General features: G+C 46.3%; 1 protein-coding gene across 5 annotated transcripts in view; it reads right to left on the bottom strand.

Annotated features, from left to right (window-relative positions):
• LOC137350489 (AT-rich interactive domain-containing protein 3B-like) overlaps positions 1 to 22,819 on the bottom strand; it is a 211,944-nt gene that overhangs the window by 77,103 nt on the left and 112,022 nt on the right. For 3 of the 5 annotated variants that reach the window (XM_068015137.1, XM_068015142.1, XM_068015139.1), the window contains 2 exons: positions 11,477 to 11,548; positions 3,946 to 4,018 (listed from right to left, as the gene is read on the bottom strand). In XM_068015137.1, the coding sequence (XP_067871238.1) occupies positions 3,946 to 4,018; positions 11,477 to 11,548 (145 nt within the window). The remainder of the gene's footprint in view (positions 1 to 3,945; positions 4,019 to 11,476; positions 11,549 to 22,819) is intronic. The other 2 variants (XM_068015138.1, XM_068015140.1) reach the window with 1 other exon arrangement.

Raw genomic sequence — 22,819 nt, 5'->3', positions numbered from 1 at the left:
CACTTCGAAAGAGTTCATTTTACTGCGTGACTACATCTCAATTTGACAGCAGGCAGTGGACTCAAAACAGACAAGAGAACTCTTCCCTGTGACTGCAATGTTTAATGGGTCATAATCCTCCAGTGGAGCAAACCAGCCCTCTCCAATAAAAGCAAAATACTGCAGATGCTGGAAATCTGAAATAAAAACAAGAAATGCAGGAAATACTCAGCAGGTCTGGCAGCATCTGTGGAGAGAGAAACAGAGTTAACGTTGCAGGTCAGTGACCCTTCTTCAGAACCTGCTCTCTCCAATACTTGGTACAGAAACAAAATGAAAACATTTCACATGATACCACCTGCATTAATATTACATTGATTACTAAGAATTACTGATCTATTAATCCTTTGGCCATTACTACCAATAAGGTAGAGGAATTAAAGATGATGACGACAACAACATCTTGTATTTATATAGCACCTTTAACGTAATAAAACGTCCCAAGATGCTTTACAAGAGCATTATAAAACTAAATATGACACCAAGCCAAAAAAGGAGACATTAGGTCAGATGACCATAAACTTGGTCAAAGAGTTAGGATTTAAGGAGTGTCTTAAAAGGTGGAGAGGGGTATGGAGGGGATTCCAGAACTTAGGGCCTCAGCAGCTGAGGGCGAGTCACCAATGGTGCAGCCATTAAAATCAGGGATGCACAAAAGACCAGAATTAGAGCAGCGTAGACATCTTGGAGGGTCGTGGCGCTGGAGGAGATTACAGAGATAGGGAGGGGCGAGGCCATGGAGGGATTTGAAAACAAGGATGAGAATTTTAAAATCAAGACGTTGCTTGGCCAGGGAAGTCCAGGAGACACATTGTTCATTTGTGCATACAATACATACTTGGAATACACCCATCCACGCACATTCTCACATGAACAGACGTACATGCCCAGACAGACACACACACGCACGCAAGCTTGAGACACTTATTTATCTTTTAAAAACGGGTGAAGGGACGCTAACAAGATTGAAAAAGTTAGGAAAGCAGATGAGGTGAATTAAGAAAACTGTGCATTGCTAGAGGAAGGGAGGTTGAGCAGATTATGAACTTCCATAGTTTTGAGGACCCAAGCAGGAGACAATACAATTAAATATGGTTTCAAAACAGTGAGAATGTAGAGAGGAGGAACAGCATTCGGATAGGAAATTGGAAAAACTAAGCTGCTTAATGAAAATTACCACCAACCTAATCTAAAGCGGACTCCTAAAAACTGTTGACTTCCCATCCTTTCTGTTCCAGTTTACAATAAATCCCACACCCACATAAACTATTATAGCAATATCTACAGTACTGTATTACTGCCTGCTGAGTTATGTTGAAATGATTGCGGGTACATATTTCAGGGAAAGACGGTTAATGTATTGGCCCCCACAACACTTCCTGTCATGCGGTACTCATACACACTGGACCTGCAACAACAGATTTCAATGGTCTAGGGATCTCTTCAGGTGGAAATATGAAACACGGCAGGTTCGTGTGAAACATAAATGCCAGCATAGGCCAGTTGGGCCGAACGGCCTGTTTCTGCCCTGTTAATTCTCTGGAATGTAATTCTAAGTAATTATGACCACTGGCCAAATTCATTAGAAACTATTTTAGAGCTAATGAAAAGTCAGAAAAGGCGTTATGCATTATTGCTGACCTTTCTCCCTCATTGAAGTAATGTGGATTGGCTCTCTAGTTCTGTCAGCGCATTCAAGAGCCTCTACGTTCAGGTGTTCAAACTGTAATGGTTTATTTTGGAAGACTTCAGCTCTTTTTTGTGCCCATCTGTTCTGTTCAGCTGTTCTGCTTCACTCTCCAGTGAAAAAAAAACAGGGCAGCTAGGACTGCAGCGGTTCAAGAAGGCAGCTCACCGCCACCTTCTCAAGGGCAATTCGAGATGGGCAATAAATGCTGGCCTGGCCAGCGACACACACATCTCCGAATGAATTAAAAAAAAGCTTATACCAAGAACTTCTCCTGCTCATGCTCAATGCGAGTGACTGTAGGGAGAGCGCTATTGCAGCGCATGGCTCTTTGCCCACACCTCTTGTGATTTTTGAACAGCAGCCATGTTTACTGACATCCAATCACCAGCCTATTGTTCATTGTATACCAACAGTATACTTTATTGTATTCAGGTGGTGGGCATTAACTGGGGATTCACTTGTGCTCCTATATATAGGAGACAACTGAAACTGGTGTTTGGAGTTAGGAGGTGCATGCTTGTAATGTGTATCTCTGTAAATAAAAGCTTATAAAAAGGTAAAAGATTGGGCTCCAGTTCTACCATTCACCACCTGGCTTTCTGGAGTAGAACATCTACAGCAGCTGCTTTCTCATCTAGGTCCAAAATGCATAATTAACCCATACCAGCTGACTGCACGTAACAATCCAATGAACAGTGGCATCTGACAAGCGTGTGAAGAGGGCAGATCCAAGTGATCCAGTAAGCATTGGCTATTCCGAAGCTAGATGTAGCATGGCCAAAGCCAAAACAAAACTCAACCCCCACCCCCCCCCAAAATCATTCAACCCTAAAAAGGGTCTTAATTACTCCCAACCTCAGCAAAACAGTCGACTGCACTGATAGGCTTTCCACTATATCGACCACCCTGTCGCTTCCTGAGTGTGATTGCCAAATCCGTGCCAAACGACAACCAGTTATACATAGTATGCACCCTCACTGAGAAATGGGTTGCATCAATTTGTATAAAACCTAGCAGCCAGTAGAGAGAGAGAGAGAGAGAGAGAGAGAGAGAAACAGAGACAGTGACGAGGTTTTAATCCCACCCACCACAGAATGCATTGAAATCCAGCTTCCACAAAGGTGAAAGGTCAGTGCGCTAAACTCAATACACTATCCAGATCCCATGTTTGGTGCCTTGCCATCATTTGCTGGATCTTGTACTTCCTGACGTTTGGCCCACTTGTTGGCCATCGACAGCCACAAGCGCTGTAGGAAACCCATGCCACATAGCAACATAGCTTGGCACGTTGACCTCTGAACCATGCGCAAAATGTATGGCTGTTGACTTGGTACATACTTGTATCTCAGGAGATTAGAGTTCACTCGTCATTATTGTGAAACCTGGGGTGAGCCACAAAACCGCACAGAATTTGGAGGTGATGCAACTACTCACTGCTAACCAGAAGGCAGCTCCAATCGACCTGTTCAATTATATCTCCATCAGATAAAAACGGAGGAGTTCAGAGAAATCATGAAACTTGAGAATGCATCTTATGTTAAAAAAAACGTTTGTGCTAGTTAAAAGGTGTTGCTGGTGGGGATCGGGACCCTTTCCATCCATGCTTTGAATGGCAGCAAAATAAGAAGTCACTCAGAGGTCAGGTGTAGCACAGCCAAAGGCAGAGAAAGATCCTATCCATTCTGCCTCACCCACATGCTTCTGCCTCAACTTCGGAAGTGTCCCTACAAGACTAGAGTGACATTCACTAAAAATAGCAGAAATAAACACAGAAGACTATGTTGCTAGGGTGAGATGAAGTAGGGTTGGGGGAGGCTTATGTGGAGCATAAACACCAGCATAGACTGATTGGGCTGAATGGCCTGTTTCAGTGCTGTAAAATTCTATTAACCATCTTTAGGCCTGTCCTGTCTCAGAGAAATTACCAATCAGGGCTGTCGTTTTTGTGTTGCACGTTCATGTTTGCGAGGAACTAAATGGAGATTGCCCAAACTCATTTCACATTGGATCCTTACAGCCAGCAGACAGACAGAGGAAACCAGATTGGGCTGGATTTCAACTCAGGTTCTCAGGAGGGAAAGGCCAAGTGCCCAACTTGTTGTGCACTGCCGAGAGCAGTTTTTGGAACCTTTCCAAATGAGGAGGCAGAAGTACGGAGCGAGAAAGGCAGAGACAACATCGCTAGAAAACAGGACAGAGGGAAAGCTCAGACTCACCTCTCTTCTGCATGAAAACAAACAGATCATCCAAGAATTCTTTCCGTTTGGGGTCACTGTCCAGTTCATAAAGCTGTCAAAAATAGAAAGGGAAGCGTTGAAAGAGAGAACGGCAGAAACGGCAGGCACAATGTCAAAGGAACTGAGTCACAACAGCATTCCTAGAACTGATTTAGAGACGTGTACTCAGACGTTAGACTGTTTGCCAGTTTTGGAACAACATACCTGCTGCTTTCTTCAAAATAAGCAAGTTATCTTCACAAGATTTTTTTTGTCTGTAACAGAGCTCTGAATTTATAAAAATCCCTTTTTTTCAGTGAACTGGTGTATGCGCGCGCGTGTGTATTTCGATCTGTGTGTTTGTTTTATTCACACCAACATTATGAGTCATACAGAATTATGAGAAGATGAATGCCTGCATAGAGTCAGTAGCTCTATTTCCACCTGGGAATGCCCTGCCTTGTTACTTTGCCTGTTGTTTCACAGTGAGGATCACATTATTTTGACAAAATAGTCAACAGGAGGTCAACTTTTAATGGCCATTTCTAATACTATAATGATGACAGATCTTCCATGGCATTACTTGGACAAATCAGAGGATACTCTGTTTTATAAGGCAAGAAGTCTTCTTTGCCTCCAAAATGATAGTCTCCCCTTCCCCCCCACCTCCCTCAATGGCCTTCCTGAGCCACCAGATGTGGGCACGAGGCAGGACAGCCTGTTCTCAGTCCTTGGGAACCTCCTCGGTGCATCGCCGAGCTGCCCACAAGACCAACCAGAGATCACTGCCCATCTCATATTCCCCTCGACATAGTACATTCCACTCGTTAGTTATCCATAATGAGATATTGTGGGAGGGGGTAACTGAGTAAACTTGTCACTTGGTCCCCATTTGTTCTCAGTTTTACTCCCCCCTATCTCCATTTTTCCCTATTACATACAATTCCCTCAAGCAGAAAATAACCCTGCAATTCCCACCTCTTGCTCAGGGTTCGATTCGAGGCACCTGGAGCAGAGCAATGTGTCGGCATCAGATTTCCAAGCAGCTGTGGTTAGAATCATAGAAACTTACAGCACAGGAGGAGACCATTCAACCTGACATGCCGGTGCTGAGTCTTTGAAAGAACAGTTGTGCATAGTCCCATGTCCCATTTATGATCCGTCGCCCTGCAAGTTCCTCATACGGACATATGAATTAGGAGCAGGAGTAGGCCACTCGACCCCTCAAGCCTGCTCCGCCATTCAATAAGTTCATGGTTGAACTGATTACTACACGTTTCCACCTACCCCCGATAATCTTCCACCCCCTTACTTATCAAGAATCTATCTACCTCTGCCTTAAAAATATTCAAAGACTTTGCTTCCACTGCCTTTTGAGGAAGAGAATTCCAAAGACTCACGACCCTCAGAGAAACAATTTCTCCTCATCTCTGTGTTAAATGGGGGACCCCTTATTTTTAAACAGTGACCCCTAGTTCTAGATTCTCCCACAAGGGGAAACATCCTTTCCACATCCACCCTGTCAAGACCCTTCAGCATCTTATATGTTTCAATCAAGTCGCCTCTTACTCTTCTAAATTCCAGCGGATACAAGCCTAGCCTGTCCAATCTTTCCTCGGAAGACAGCCCACCCATTCCAGGTATTAGTCTAGCAAACCTTCTCTGTAACTGTCCAACTCCCTTTTAAAATTATTTACGGAATCAACTTCCATCACCTTTTCAGCTGGAGCATTCCCAATCCGGAGGGCTCCCAACTAATCCATTATTAAAACATATTCAGTATTCAAAAATGAAATATCAATAGTTATAAGTTAAGGTGACTAATGGAAGAAGTTGTTTGGCCTATCAAATTATTTTCAGTTCACCCCATCCAGGCACAGCACTGGGCTCGTTCTGGTCATCTATTCTCCAATTCTGGCCTCTTGAGCATCGCTGGTTCCACTCGATACACGTTTGCAGCCGTGCCTTCAGCTGCTAAGGCACTAAGCTCTGGAATTCCCTCCCTATGCCTCTCTCTGCTCCTTAAAACCTAACTCTTAGACCAAACTGGGGTCATTTTCCCTAATGTCTGCTTACGTGGCTCTGTGTCAAGGGGTGACATAAACGCAAGTTTTGTTGCAAGCTCTGACTGTATTCTACAAATTAAGTGCGAGGCACGAGACACAACACTGACGATCCAATAAGTTTCAGACATAGTAGCAATGCCTCCCCAAATGAGTTTATTGAGTGAGGAACTGGGCCACACAGACCAGACCATGTTTGATCATTCACCTGTGCTGAGCTACTGACAAGTAGCTGCTTCGATTAGCTTCACAGCTGCTGGGTCAGGCATTATTTTTTCCTTCTCACCTGCCCCTTTTGCCTTTTGGAGGAAAAACCTTGCATTGATACAGCATCATTCACACCCTCGGGATCCTAAAGTGGTTCACAGCCAGCGATTTACTTTCCAAGTGCATTCACTGTTGTTATGGAGGTGAAACACTGCAGTCTATTTGCAAACAACATGGTCCGACAAACAGGAATGAGATCAATGGCACGATAGACTGTTTCTGGTGGTGTTGGTTGAGGCCCAATACACCAGAGAACCCTTCCTGCTCTTCTTGAGTAGTGTCATGGGATCTTTTACGTCCACCAGCACAGGCAGACGGGGCCTGCTTTAATGTGTTATCCAACTTGCGGCACTCACTCCCGCCTGGAGTTGCGGAGCAGTTTCCCAGGAAACACAGTTGATGCCAAGCCAGTAAATCCCTTCAAACAGGTGCTGGATAAATACCTGCAGGGAGGATATCCTCGGTGTGCTTACGTATAACAAAACTGTCAATGTAAACACTATGGAGGGTCAGTCGTTACTTACCCAGAATGTTCCTTCAGATTAAATGGGTGAGCTAGAGTACGATCAACTGGATTGTACACAGGCTGTGGAAGCAGAGGCCTGATGGGACAGACTACCTTTCCTGGAACAAAGGGCCTAATTTACATCTGTGAGATGCCTCAAAGTGACTCATAGAAGGTTTACAGCACAGAAAGAGGCCACTTGGCCCATCATGTCTGTGCCAGCCAAAAAACGTTCCACCCATTCTAATCCCACCTTCCAGCATTTGGTCCGTAGCCCTGCAGCTTATGGCACTTGAGGTGCAGATCTAGAATTCTTTTGAATGAGTTGAGGGTTTCTACCCTTTCAGGCAGTGAGTTCCAGACCCCCACCACTCTCTGGGTGAGAAAAACTTTTCCTCATCTCCCCTCTAATCTTTCTACTAATCACTTTAAATCTATGCCCCCTCGTCACTGACCTCTCTGCTAAGGTGAATAGACCCTTCACCTCCACTATATCCAGGCCCCTCAAAATTTCATACATTTCTATCAGATCTCCCCTCAGCCTTCTCTGTTCCAAGGAGAACAACCCCAGCCTATCCAATCTTTCCTCATAGCTGCATTTTTCCAGTCCTGTTAACATCCTCGTAAATCTCCTCTGTACCCTCTCTCGTGCAATTACATCCTTTCTGTAATGAGGTGACCAGAACTGCACACAGTACTCAAGTTGTGGCCTAACCAATGATTTATACAGTTCCTGCATAACCTCCTTGCTCTTATATTCTATACCTCGGCTAATAAAGGAAAGGATTCCATATGCCTTCTTAACCACCTTATCGACCTGTCCTGCTACCTTCAGGGATCTGTGGACATTCACTCCAAGGTCCCTCACTTCCTCTACACCTCTCAATATTTTCTCATTAGTTGTGTATTCCTTTGCCTTGTTTGACCGCCCCAAATGCATCACCTCACACTTCTCCAGGTTGAATTCCATTTGTCACTTTTCTGCCCATCTGACCAGACTTTCCTGCAGCCTACAGCTGTCCTCCTCACTATCTACCACACGGCCAATCTTTGTGCTAAAATTACAACAAATAATTTCTGAAGTAATTTGGTAGATCTTGAGTTTAGAAGAGGGTGTTTGGGAGACAGAAGGTTCATTGCAATTGTGATTAAGGTTTTTTAATTTCTCTGAGAATACCTGGATCAGCTCCTTCAGCGCATTAGTGTAGGTGAATGCATTCAATTTATTTAGCATTTTTTATGTTGGCAATTAAAGACATGGACTTGTTGAGGTACAAGCTCATAGGTAGCAACAGCCCTTCACCCTCTCGATCAACTGGCCATTCTTTATGCGAGCCTGACAATGGAAGGCACAATGGCTGGTCCAATCCTGTCCACTCCGCGCTCCCATCCCTGCGCTTTCCTGAAATTCAGCCGCTACCTGACTGCCCCACTCCCATCCTACCCATCCCCAGGCCATTTTGGTCGTGAAGTTGGCCAGCGCTAAGTTAATGAGACCCTGCTATTTGCTATACTACTTCTTGGGCAGCAGGTCTCCACCGAAGTCTGTCACACTTGCTAAGAATTGCTGGGGCCATTCAAAAATCCAATACAAGCGAGAAAGGGGTGGAAGACCAAAAATGAAACCTTGTTTTGAAAAAAAAGCTAATCTTTCATTTCATTCTTGTTGCACCAATACTGTGATGAGAAATGAGTAATAACATTAACCAACTGTGGCTGCATGCTACTCTGTTTCTGAGTAACTATGCTGAGTTCTGCTTAACCCTTTCAGTACTGGATAACACTAGCTGTCCCTGAATTGTTAGTATATACAGGAAACTCAACTTTTTTTTTTGTTGATTAAGAAGTGTCAGTGATGTGAACACCATTTTGACCCCAATTTTAGAACCAAGTGGTCAGACACAGAAAAAGCTTTTTGCCAAGAAAACTACCGGAGTTTTATAATTGCCACGTTGGATTTGATGCCCATTCCGAACCTTCAGGTTTTGGAAGAGGTCTTAAACTGATGACAAATTCACAGATCTAAGAAAACATGGAATCTACAGGAGGTTAAAGGAACTTGACTCAAGCCACTTAAAGACAGGAAGTTGGGGCACAGCCATCACCCGATCCGAATGATAGGAGCAGATAATATATTATATGACACCTCTACATGATGGTCCGATAAACAAGGGGGCCAGTGAATGGCAAACTTATAAAGAGTGGGAAAGAAACAAGATAAAGCAAGAAGGAAACTATTAGTTGACACCAAGCTTAATTTTTGAACAGCTTGAAAACTGCAGGGGGAAGGGAAGGGGGAAGATCTAAGAGGAATGAGGAAGAGGAGGAAGAAGCGGGGGGGGAAAGGAGGAAAGGGGCAAAAGCATGTTGAAGGTGTAAAAGTATTTCCCCTCCATGTGTGTTGCCCAATCTTCACTGAGCACCTCCCTGTAACAGCATAATGAGACTGGGAAAACCACATAGGAAGCAGAGTGGACAGGAGACCACCCACTATTAGTTTAGGAGCTCAAACCAGGGTAGGCCCCAACAGGTCTTTCCCAAACTGTATACATGAACACCTACCTGATTTTATATAGAGCAACTGTGACAAACCAGTTGGCTTGAACGATGTTCACAGCTTCATAGCCGCTACTCTTTTGAAATCTAAAATCAATATTACACCTACAATTTAGTGTTGTTTTGCATTATTGCATTTTGAAACTCACCACCGCATGGAGTAGTTGGGGCAAACAACAGATGCATTTAAGGGAAAGTCAGATAAACACATGAAGGAGAAAGGAATATGTTGATCGGGTTAGATGAAGTGGGGTGGGAGGAGGCTTGTGTGGGGCATAAACACTGGCATGGTCCAGTTGGGCCGAATGGCCCGTTTCTGTGCTCGAGACTCTATTTAATTCTATGTAATGTGCTGCTGTCATTCTACATCACTATGGACAATAAATGCTATGAAGTGTTTCCTTGGTGTAAAAAAAAACTCCATCTCTCAGATGACCATGGGTTGGATGGACAAACCCTTCTGCAATGTCCTGGAACCTGGTTGGTCCTGGGCAGCCAATCACACACAAATAATTCTGTCTTGTAATATTAAAAAAAGAAAAAAATTGCCAAAGAATATCGGGAAAGGACAAGTGAATGGAATGAAGTGGATAGCTCCATCAGGTGGGCTGGAGGCCAATGTTGCCATGCCAGCCCAAAGCTCGAGAACTTCGCTCCCAATCGTCCCCGCCTCTTTCGCCTGCTTTAATATTCTGCTTAAAACCTACCTCCCGAAGCAAGCTTTTGGTCCTAATGTCTCCTCTTTTGACGGAGTGTCAGTTTACACTCCTGCAAAGCACTTGGAGCATTTTATTACATTAAAAGTGCTAGATAAATGCAAGTTGTGGTACGCTTCAATGCAAAATGCTTAAAGGGATTTGGTCAACAAAGTCTCGTGCAAATAAGACCATGCAACAACATCCGCACGTCACTAGTCTCACACATTTAACATCTTTCACTTCACAGCAAAGTAAAAGGAAACCCTACAGACAGCATCCCCCATCTTCTCCAGCTAACAAAACCAAGTTATTTCACAAACAAGTCATTCCAAGGATGAGGTGGCAGCAGCTCTGTAAATCAAAGCTCTGCTACTTTAATTAAAGTCACAATATGTAAACTGTATTTCAACATCAGGCTGACTGGCTGTTTTACAAAGTGAAATTTCTGCTGATAAGAGACAAAAACAAAACATTCCCCATGCACAACTTCCGTTTCTGGAAAATCATTACTGACCCACTGAGGACAGGGCAGGGTGTGAGGTGGGGGGGGGGGGGGGGGGGGCGGGGGGTAGGGATATGGGGATATGGGGAGAGAGGGAAGGATTAGAGGATATAGTCTAAAAAAACGTTAGAGCCAGACTTTTCATGAGTGAAATTAGGGAACACTTCTTTGCACAAAGGGTGGTAGAAACTTGAAGCTCTCTTCTGCAAACGAGCATCAATTGTTAATTTTAAGTTGGAGATTGATAGATTTTTGTTAGCCAAAGGTATTAAGGGATGTGGGGTAAAGGTGGGTATATGGAGTTAGGTCACAGATGAGCCATGATCTCATTGAATGAGGGAAACAGACGTCAGGGGCTAAATGGCCAACTCTAGTTCCGATGACGGGAGAGTGCAAAGGAGGGGAGGGGGAGGAAATGGAAGGAGGGGAAAGGGGGGAGGAAGGGGAAAGGGGGGAGGAAAGGGAAGGTGGGGGTAAAGGGAAGGAGGGGAAAGGGGGTAAAGGAAGGAGAGGAGAGAGAAAATAAAGGAGGGGAAGAGAGGAAAGAGTGAGTGAGAGTTTCTGCGTCAGCCCTGAAGTGAGTGCAAAGTAGACGATTTCCCCGGCCACTCACCATCAGTCTTCTCCTTGGCTCCCACTTTACGTCAATATCCCTGCGTGACATGGGACTATTTCAGACATTTAACCTTGGCGCCTGGCTTCAGTGCAGGCGCATTGCGGGTTCGTGGTCTCGAGAGCCCCTGGTTACGCAAATTTGAGTGGAATGCAGTCAAACGCAGGCGTAGACTTGAGGTGAGGAGTCAAGTTGTGGTAGCTAATAGATCAATATGGGCTAAGCACAGCACCCAGACAGGGCAGGAGCCTGCTGACTCAATATCAAGATTAGATGGCCATCCCACCCAGAGAAAGAGAGAAAAGGAAACAATAGAAAAAGTCCGACCTTTGCGAAGTCTTTGGCAGCCTCCCTTGCTCGTCCACCATCAGCATCATCATTCCAGGCCAGACTCCCATTCTGAGCGTAAAAAAAGGGAAAGAAAGAATAAGAGGTAAAGATGGAGAAAAAAATAAGGAAGACAGTTCTATGTATTGCTGGCCTGGATTATGCATGGATAGCTGAGGCAATATTGAGTGTAGATATGTGAAATTGCGCCTCCCCCCCCCCCAACACGTTCCAATTCCAGAAGTAGGTTAGATCAGCATTCTGCAGTCCGCTCTGCTCTTATCGAGCAGCCTTTTCTTTTATTCTTTGCGCTAATTTCCACTCCTTTCCCCTCCTGTGGCTGCTGACTCCTTGTTGGGGTACATTGAAATGCTTGCACGGCAATACAGACTGTAGCTTTTAATGAAAGCAGCTCACTTCCACTTTCTTAAGGGCAATGGGATGGACAATAAATGCTGGCCTTACCAGCGACGCCCACATCCTGAGAATGAACAGAAAAAAAATCCCAATTTGCCAGCTCATGCTTATATACAAATCGAACACACAGCAAGAGCAGCCTGCTCTCCAAGTTGTGTTTTACAGTCATTTAAGGAAGGATGTAAACGCGTTGGAAGCAGTTCAGAGAAGGTTTACTAGACTAATACCTGGAATGGGCGGGTTGTCTTATGAGAATGGTTGGACAGGCTAGGCTTGTATCCACTGGAGTTTAGGAGAGTAAGAGGTGACTTGATTGAAACATACAAGATCTGGAGGGGTCTTGACAGGGTGGATGTGGAAAGGATGTTTCCCCTTGTGGGAGAATCTAGAACTAAGGGTCACTGTTTAAAAATAAGGGGTCGCCCATTTAAGACAGAGGTGAGGAGAAATTCTCTCAGAGGGTTGAGAGTCATTGGAACTCTCTTCTTCAAAATGCAGTGGATGCAGAGTCTTTGAATATTTTTAAGGCAGAGGTAGATAGATTCTTGATTAGCAAGGGGGTGAAAGGTCATCGGGGTAGGCGGGAACATGGAGATGAGGTTACAATCAGACCAGCCATGATCTTATTGAATGGCAGAGCAGGCTTGAGGGGTCGAGTGGCCTACTCCTGCTCCGAATTCACATGTTCGTATTTTGATATGCAAAATCAAAAGAAGGCAGAAGAGTCAGCACAAGCACCAACTGCCCTGAGCTGGAGAGTGAAGGCCCAACCCTTCCCAAAAAATTACAACACACTTTCACTGCAGCTCTTTACGATAAAGGCCACACCTATTATTTGAAAACAAGACTCCTCAGGCTTGATAAACATGACAGGATATTAGGCTGAAACCACATTTGGAGTGCTAGGCCAAAGCCAAGTTTGAACGTTAGGCCTAAACCCCATGTGAGTTTAATAATTAGAGACACAGCAACATGGAATTTTTTTTTATTTATTTGCTTCCACTACGGTTTCTACACATCGGATGTCAATGTCAGCAAGTGGTTCAGAGTTGGGATGCCATGTGTCACTGTGGAGATTCTAGTCTGGAAATCACACTGTAGGACATTATCCAGTCACTTAACACATTCACATAAATTCCTTTGCCTGCTACTTAAATGGAGGCACTAATCCATCAGGTTACGTGTTATGTGACTGGTCATTGGTATCACATTAACATAGTGGACTGAGGATTTTTGTTACAGACACACAAAGTGATTATACAGCACAGTGCGCAAGTACCAGTCAAAGACAAGACGAGAGCAGTTTTCCTTTCCAATTGTCCCCGCTTGTCAGTTTAATGTTTAAAATTTTTTTTAAAAATGGAGTTCAGTGCGTATCATTTTTAGTTAGGGTCACAGGATGGGCTAGAGGCCATCGAGGGATTAAATTTGTGCTGCGTTTTGCACACTCCTTACTTGGGTGTCACCATTGTGTAATGCACAGTCACACCTGAAGCTGCACACATCTAACACTAGATAAAGCTGCACAAGCTCCCTGTACCAACCCCCCCCCACCCTGTTGCTAACGCAAGAAGGGAAATTCACTTTACCCTGTCTTTCCATGGTCGTAAAATAAAACTCAACTCAAAAACGGTTTACGCCACCAGTGCACAGATATCATGCAAGGTGCAGGATTGGAGCTGGCCCGTGCTGAGGTTCAGCTTCACCACTGCCGTGGTCAGGCTCAGCTGCGATGCTTTACACGGGCAAAAATAGCCAGAGATAATTTTCGGTTTTTATTTCAAATTTGGAAGGTCAGAGATGAATCTGCTAGTTTGCGCGTTAACACTGCAAAATCATGAAGGACCAAAAAAAAAGGATATGACTTTGGTTACACACAATCATCTATTAATGGATGGGCAACGCCCTACTACCCCCTCTGCACTTCTCCAAACCAACATCCACCTCCGCACAGATTTTTGAACAGCCCTTTCACAAAGAGAAAGACAAATAACATGCAGAATACAACAAACCAAAGGCAGCCTTTAAACTCCATTTCGCTGTCGGTCTTGAAAATAATTTTCCTGTTTGAGGCCGGACTGAGGCTCTATTGAGGCAAACCCTGGAGAGTCCTTGGAAAGGGGAGTCTTTCCTTTTCCACCCAGTCCAATATCAGCATCTATTTTAATGACACAAGCCATCACAGCATGAGGAATGTATTCTAGATTACCCTCAGCTCAATCCTACAGGAAAGCGACAGTTTGATCTGCGGTTTGCACTGAGATAGTGGAGTGCAGGGAGGCACCATCACCTCTTCTACAACTGTCCTTAGCAACCCCTGGGAGAGGGTGGTATAATCAGCTAGGGGTCCTGATCACTACCTAGTGCCTCCTACTGGAAGACACCAGTGTGCATAGGCTTCGCAGAAGAACAGGGTGAGGCCTGACTGCGGCACTACCCCATGTGTTTGACCAGCTCACCGGTGCTCGAGGCCCACGCGGCAAGAATGGTCATTTGAGCCACAGATCAGAAAGTACCCACGCCCCATGGAATTGTACCCCTGTCCATACCTTGGGGAAAGGAAGGGAGGAGGCATCAGGAGAATAAAAAGCCTAGAGATAAATAAGTCAAAGTGAGCCCCACCAAAACCCATCTAAAATGATTGGTCGTAGGTTTCAGTTATTCAACGGGTGTCAAAAAGCATTTACAGATGTACTGAGTGAGGGACGGCACTGAGGTTCAGTTACATGACCTCTGACCTGGGCAAGAGAGCATGCTTCCAACCAGTAGTCTGCGAGTATTGAATCCGCATGAATATTCTGCAGCAAAAAAAAAACTATTTGGTCTCCATCTTCAATACAACTTGCGTTCCAATAATCCCAGCTGTGTTTACACATTAGGAGTTTCTCGAACACGCAGTAGCTGTGCTAAGTTAGCTTTACCTGGCTCTGTGTGCAATTCCCCTCACCAACAGCAACTACCCATACTGTAGAATCGCTATATAGAGATCATTTAGCATTCAAATCCCAATTTCCAGATCCCTTTTGTATTACGGGTTTTAGCTGCGTATACTGACTAGTGTAAGTGTCATCTAGCAGCACTATCGTCTCACCAGCCAGAAATCAGGGGTTCACTCCCAGATGTCATAGCGTCATCCAGGCGGACGCTTCAGTGCAGTACCGAGGGAGAGCTACACAGTCAAGGGGTGACATTCTTCAGATGAAACTGTACTGCTTGTTCCAGTGCCGAAGGTGAAAGTTAAAGATTCCACGCTAACCTTGTCAAAAGAGCACAGCGCTCTACAGGTATTCCAAACAAACGCTGCCAAAACGGTAGGAACTGTTCATTTATCTCACGACTGTTTGTATTACCTTGACTACGCTGTCGGCGGTGCCGTCTTTGGGGTGAGACATTAATCTGAGGCCCCATCTTTGCTCTTGGGTGGATGTAAAAGATCCCACAGCACTACTTCGAAGAAGAGTAGGGGATTTATCCCAGTATCCAGGGCCAATATTTATCTCTCAATCAACATTACAAAAACAGATTATATGGTCATGATCACACATTGCTGTTTGGGGGATTTTGCTGTGTGCAAATTGGCTGCCACATTTCGTCCATGACAGCAGTGAATCCACTTCTAAAGTACCTCATTGGCTGGAACGCGCTTTGGGACGTCCTGAGGTTGCGAAAGGTGCTACAAAAATGCAGGTCTTTCTTCACATAGAGTGGCTGCTGCATTAGGCTTAAAACCACCAACCACTGCACTTCACACAAATCAATCTCGAGATGTGACGTGGCGTTCGCCAAGTGCAAGTCTTCCCTCACTGATTGGCTTCCTGTTGGTGTTTTGTAGATGAAAAGCTACATGTGATCTCTGCAGGTCTCCTCCTTCAAAACAGCTGTATACTTCAAAACAAGACTACAAAGACACTCCGTCATTGAGGCATGAACTCACCAGCTCTGTACAGCCAATCCCCCAGGTCCGTCTGCTCAGCTTTGACCATTCTTTCACCCTATTTCTGAATAAGTTTATCCACGGAATAAACCTTGGAACAGATTTTACTCATGAATGAACTGGCAACACAGCGAGGATCATGGGAGACCTGGGTGAATCATGGGTGCCTATCTTTCTACTGCAGTGCATGGTTCTTTGGGCTGTTTGCCACAGTAATCCCTCTGCCACATCCGACTGTAGACTCGGAGGTGAATCCCTCACATCTGACAGTGCCCTGAACTGGACTTGGAGGGCTGGATTTTGTGCTGGAGGCAGCACTTCTGGCACTGGGCCAAAAAGGTGGGGGAACCCCCCCCCCATCTCTGCCTTTTTACACCCCCACCACTCTAGAAGCGATCCACCAGTCTTTTTAAATCAAAGAATCACAAGCCAGGATCCCAGTCCCTTTAAAGTCTGGGATCCTGACTCAGAACTGGCAGCTCAGCAGTATCAGCAGCGCCACTGGGAGTGGTGACCACTGCCAGTATTGCAGAGTCACTGGACTCAGGCCCAGCACTGGAACCCAAGACAAGAAGTAGGTGAGGCGGGGTTGGTAGGGCCAGTCCAGAAGGCCCCGGTGAGGGGGTACTGGGGGGTGATCATGCAGTCCAGGGGAAGGTAGGGGAGTCCGGGAGGTTAATGTTGTTCCTGGTGGGGGTGCTCGGTGGGTCACAGATTGCTCGCGGAGGAGGGACCCTCCTCCTCCCCCCCAGCAAGCCCGCAAGGAAGGCGCCTCATGCTGCAAAGTGTCCTCCCCATGTGGCAGAGGCTCCCCCGCCACTGCTAAGATCCCAGCGGCGGTGGGAAGAGGCCCTTAATTGGCTGTTAATATGCCACTTAAGGGGCTCAATTGGCCTCTGGGTGAGAAGGTAGATGTTGGCCCATCTAATCCCCAGGGAAGATCGCTTGGCGACGAGCCCGCCACCCCGCCGCACTCTTCCCCCCCCTCCGACCAACCTCACCCCACCTCCGACCATGCTTCAGGGAGCCACACAAAATCCAGCCGAGTGTGGCACCAAAGGCAATATTGAACTTGTGACTCCATCCGATTACCCGCACAACAACCTCAATCAGGGCTAGTGGTGCAACAATCCCAAGGCACTTCACAGGAGTGTTCTCGAACAAAAACTGGCATCGAGCCACAGAAGGAGATGTGAGGACAGGGTGACCAAAAGGTCAACGAGGAAGACTTAACGAGGAAGACTTTTCAGGGACGTCTAAAGAGGTGCAGAGGTTTAGGGAGGGAATTCCACAGTTCGGGCCTCGGTGGCTAAAGGCACAGCCACCAGTGATGGGGCGACCAAGTGAAAGGTGTGGAGGAGGACGGAGTTGGAAGAGCACAGAGACTGTGCAGGTCCATTGTAAATAAAAGAGACAGGGTGAAGTGCTTACAGCTAACAGGTCTGAGCTCGATTCATAGAATTGTGCCTGTGATGGCTCTTTGAAAGAACTATCCAATTAGTCCCACTCCCCTCCCGTTTCCCCATAGCCCTGTAAGTGTTTTTTCCCCTTCAAGTATTTATCTAATTCTCTTCTGAAAGTTACTGCTGAATCTGCTTCCACCGCCCTTTCAGGCAGCGCGTTCCAGATCACAACATCTTGCTGGGTAAAAAAAGAATGGTCTCCTTGAGTCATCTCCTGGCCTTGTTTAAGAAGACGTTGGACACTGAAGGGAGGAGCAAGGTTCTTCCTGAATGGTGGATGGGCCTCTCGGCCCTGTATCTACCACGAGTTCTGAGGACGAGTGTGTCTGTCTGTCTGTGTGTGTCTGTGTCTGTGTCTGTGTGTGTGTGTGTGTGTGTGTGTGTGTGTACGACATCCAGTATAATCACCACACCAGACTGAGAAAATAACCACACTCATAATAAGCCGTGACTTTCCTTGAAGCTCAGATTGGCCACCAGACCAGGAATACACTTGACATGATCTAATCTTATCTAAAACGGACCTTGTGCTGACAGTGAAGAGGTCGATGAGCACAATCTTAGGGCAAACCTAATCAATACATTATCAAACATTAGGGCGGCACAGTGGTTAGCACCGCAGCCTCACAGCTGCAGCGACCCGGGTTCAGTTCTGGGTACTGCCTGTGTGGAGTTTGCAAGTTCTCCCTGTGTCTGCGTGGGTATCCTCCGGGTGCTCCGGTTTCCTCCCACATGCCAAAGACTTGCTGGTTGATGGGTAAATTGGCCATTATAAATTGCCCCTAGTATAGGTAGGTGGTAGGGAAATATAGGGGACAGGTGGGGATGTGGTAGGAATATGGAATTAGTGTCTTTTGGGCCTCCTTATCTCGAGAGACAATGGATACGCGCCTGGAGGTGGTCAGTGGTTTGTGAAGCAGCGCCTGGAGTGGCTATAAAGGCCAATTCTGGAGTGACAGGCTCTTCCACAGGTGCTGCAGAGAAATTTGTTTGTCGGGGCTGTTGCACAGTTGGCTCTCCCCTTGCGCCTCTGTCTTTTTTCCTGCCAACTACTAAGTCTCTTCGACTCGCCACAATTTAGCCCTGTCTTTATGGTTGCCCGCCAGCTCTGGCGAATGCTGGCAACTGACTCCCACGACTTGTGATCAATGTCACACGATTTCATGTCGCGTTTGCAGACGTCTTTATAGCAGAGACATGGACGGCCGGTGGGTCTGATACCAGTGGCGAGCTCGCTGTACAATGTGTCTTTGGGGATCCTGCCATCTTCCATGCGGCTCACATGGCCAAGCCATCTCAAGCGCCGCTGACTCAGTAGTGTGTATAAGCTGGGGGTGTTGGCCGCTTCAAGGACTTCTGTGTTGGAGATATAGTCCTGCCACCTGATGCCAAGTATTCTCCGAAGGCAGCGAAGATGGAATGAATTGAGACGTCGCTCTTGGCTGGCATACGTTGTCCAGGCCTCGCTGCCGTAGAGCAAGGTACTGAGTGTAGGATTAGTATAAATGGGTGGTTGATGGTCGGCACAGACTCGGTGGGCCGAAGGGCCTGTTTCAGTGCTGTATCTCTAAACTAAACTAAACAGACGGCAGATACACAGTGTTCGTTTTCACTTACTTGACATAGAACATCTGGCTCAGTGACGCCGAGGGGCCACGGGATCACTGGGCTTTGAGAGATCTTTCAGGTTACAATGCACTAAGTCGGCCAAATTGGTCGAGGAACTGGGCTTTCATAAAGGGGAACTCAACATCGTGTCCCCCCCACCCCCAACACGTTCTGAATCGTATTTAAATGAAATGGAAATCTAACCAATCTGGAAAGATTATAGGCTCCTTCGATGTGGAGCCCTCTTCATATTTTGGGGAGGAGACTTTTAAACTTTTATCACCCAGATGAGGCAGCTGTTGAGGGATTATGCTAGATCAGGGAAACTCTCCAGGGCTTGTAGAGGGAAGAATAAGGTTTAATCAGGGCCTGTAAATCCTGATCAATCTCTGGCATTTATTGTCCATCCTACGTTGCTTTTGCACAAATGAATGGCTTGTTAGCCCACGTCAGAGGGCAGTGAAAAGTCAACCATATTGGAGTGGGACAGGGGTCACACACAGGCCAGATCCTGGGTAAGGACGGAAAGTTTTCTTCCCTAAAGAATCGGAGGTGAACCAGTTAGGGTTTTCACAACAATCAGACAGGCCTCACGCCATCTTTCAACTTTCAGATTTCTTCAGTCAGATTTTCGAAGTGCCGCATTGGATCTGAACTCGCGCTCCCTGGACTAGCCCAGATCTCCAAATCACTAATTTGGCAAGATATCCGTTTGACTAAGTACATTAGTGTAAGGGACAGGAGGGAAGCCCATAGGACCAGGCGATCACAAGGTTTACTGTCTTTCAGAGAAAAGGAAAGGCAATTAATTAATTAATACTAACCAAGCCAGTAAACAGTGACATATAAATACAAGTCTTTCTTTCTCCTCTTGACTCCCGCCAGCATTTCTGCTTTTAGTATCTCGTAACCTGCTTTAGTGTTTGTCCATTCAGCTTCTGTTCCTGCTCCTGATGGGAGAGTTTCAGTGGCCTGCCTGCCGCTGTCGAATAGCTCGCCTATACTCAACATCTCTTCTTGCCCGTGGGAACTAGGGAGAGCTTGAAAAGGCCAAGAGAAACTCACTGCATGGCAGGTGGTTGCACCAAGCTTTGCAATGCCTCCCCCCCCCACCCACCCCCACTATAAATCACTTGCATCTTTATAACAGTAATTCAGAAATTGAGGGGTTGGGGGGAGCGGGGGAGGGGGAGAAAGAGTAGGATCTTGGCTAAGAATGGAGACAATGTAGTATTTGTTTGACGTGGTAAGTTGTGCTACTATTATTCATAGAATCGTGGAGCAGCACAGGAGGGGGGCATTCGGCCCATTGAGTGCATGCTGGCTCTTTCGAAGAGCAATCCAGTTAGTCCCACTCCCCGACTCTTTACTCACATCACTCAATATTTTCTCAGAGTATTTATCCAATTCCTCTTTCGAAGGTTATTACTGAATGTTTCCGCTCCCCGATCAGGTGGTGCATTTCAAATCCTCACCACTCACTGCATCTGAGTTTTTCCTCCTGTCGGCTCGAATTCTTTTGCCAATCACCTTAAATTCTGCACCCTCTGGTTATCGACCCTTCAGCCATTCGTTTACACAGTCTAAAACCTCCATGATTTGAAACACCTTCCCTGCTGATGGCTTGATTTTCCAATCAACACAAACCATCCCGTTGTGTGGTATCGCTCGGGTGGAGAGAGGAGGACTAGACTAGTCAACATAACAGCTGAAATGACAGCTTGGCCGCAAGTCAGAGCCAGTCCAGCTAACAAGGCCTCGCAGCTAATTCACTTTGAGGGAGGAGGATTTATTCGATCAAGTTAAAAAAAGATAAGTATTAGGATCAATGTTCCTGATTTCCACAAGTATCAACACTGCGAGGCTGGGTGTCAAGTGTTGGAAAATTAATCATCGTACTGTGAAGCGAAGGATCCAATGAGTTGGACTTTTAAAATACACACACACACACACACACACACACACACACACACGTGAGAAAGCGAAATGGTGAGCTCTTGTTAATCAGCAGTGTACTGTGAATTTTCAGAAGGAAGGTAGTTTGGTGAGTGATTAACCTCAGCAATCATTTGTAAATGCAACTGTTGCCTTTCACTGGGTCACGAGGGACGTCTTGTAATTGTATCACCGCACATAATTTGTCCTGGCAACGCCATTCATAAAAATTGCAGCGTCTGAAGGAATGTGCAGAATGCAGCCTTTTTAAGGCTCCTTAACAAGGCTGGAATTGCAGGATAATATGTCTGGTCACAGACATCACGTACCGTGGGCATGCAAGGAAAGCAAAGACACTCGGTTTCTTAATTACTCTTATAAAGGGCGGCATTGCAAAGCTTAGTGCCATGCCGTGAGTCTCTCTTGGCCTTTGCAAGCTCTCCCTAGCTCCCATGCACGAGGAGAGATGCTGAGTATTGGCGAGCTATTCGACAGCGGCAGGCAGGCCACTGAAACTCACACCCATCAGGAGGAGATGTCCATCTGGATGGACAAACACTAAAGCAGCTTACGAGATATTAAAAGGAGAAATGCTGGCGGGAGTCAAGAGGAAAAAGGAAGACTTGTATTTATATGTCACTGTTCATTGGCTTAGTTAGCACTCTGCTCTGGGTCAGAAGGTTGGGGTTTCAAGTCCCAGTCCGGAGATTTGAGTGCAAAATCCAGGCTGACACTCCAGTGCAGTACTGAAGGAGTGCTGCACTGTCAGAGGTGCTGTCATTTGGATCGAATGTTAAACCAAGGTCCCATCTGCTCCCTCAGTTGGACGTCGAAGATCCCATGACACTATTCAAAGAACAGCAGGTCAGTTCCTCCTGGTGTCCTGACCAATATTGATCACTCAGACATCTTCACAAAAACAGATTATCTGGTCATTATCTTGTTGCGGTTTTTGGGAGCTTGCTGTGTGCAAATTGGCTGCCTCCTTTCCTACATTACAACAGAGAATACAGGCGGAATTTCTTTAGAGGATCTTGAAGACCCGATGCCAGGCCCAAAAGTGGGAGGTGGGCAGTGGGACCCTGGGGCGGCATTTTATCGGTCGCAGCCAATTAACAAGGCCACTGTCCAATTGAGGATGGCAGCTTGTCCCCCAGAGTTGGCGGACCAATCATGAGGGCTGGCAGCTCAGCAGCCTCAGTGATGTCAATGCGAGCGCTGGCCAGTGCTCGAGGCCGCATCATCAAGGAGAGGGTGCCTCAATGCCAATGCATACCGGTGGCAGGGCCATGGGCACAAAAGCGGCCATTGCTGCCGGGTGTAGGGGGGCTTCCTCCGTGGGTCATGGAGCGCCCATCAAGGAGGGCCTCCATCGTGGGAATCCGCTGGCGGTGTCCCTACGTGTCCTCACACGGTGGTGGGCGCTCCCGCCATGCGCTAAATGCCTGTTGGGGGTGGGGGGGGGCAAAGGTTGCCCTTAATTGCCTTGATTAGCAGTTCAGCGGGTGGCTGCAGCAGGAAGGTTCCTGCTGCTGGCAATATGCCACGTTGGAGGGAAGACATCAGCCCCTGCCACATTGTTAGCCCTCCTGCCCATAGACAAAGGGCTGGGAAAATTCAGCCCTGCCCTTCCAAAAGTATTTCATTGGCTACAAAGCAATTGGGATGCCCTGAAGTTGTGAAAGGTACAAGAAAGAACATAAGAAATAGGAGCAGGAGTAGGCCATGTGCCCTCTTGAGCCTGCTCCGCCATTCAGTATGATCATGGCTAATCTCCTACATCTATTCCACTTTCCTCCACTAACCCCATGCCCTTTGATGCCCCTTGATCTCAGTGTTGCATATACTCAATGACTTGCTAATTTGCCTTCCTAATTGCTTGCTGTACCTGCAATGTTAATGTAAATACATATCTTTATGTTTTCCTAGCACTTCTTCAGTATTTCCAGTCTCCAAACTCATGCTTCAAATATTAAAAAAGTGATG

This window comes from Heterodontus francisci, chromosome 35 (assembly GCF_036365525.1).
Source record: "Heterodontus francisci isolate sHetFra1 chromosome 35, sHetFra1.hap1, whole genome shotgun sequence".
NCBI lineage: Eukaryota > Metazoa > Chordata > Chondrichthyes > Heterodontiformes > Heterodontidae > Heterodontus > Heterodontus francisci.
This window is presented reverse-complemented; position numbering and strand designations above follow the sequence as displayed.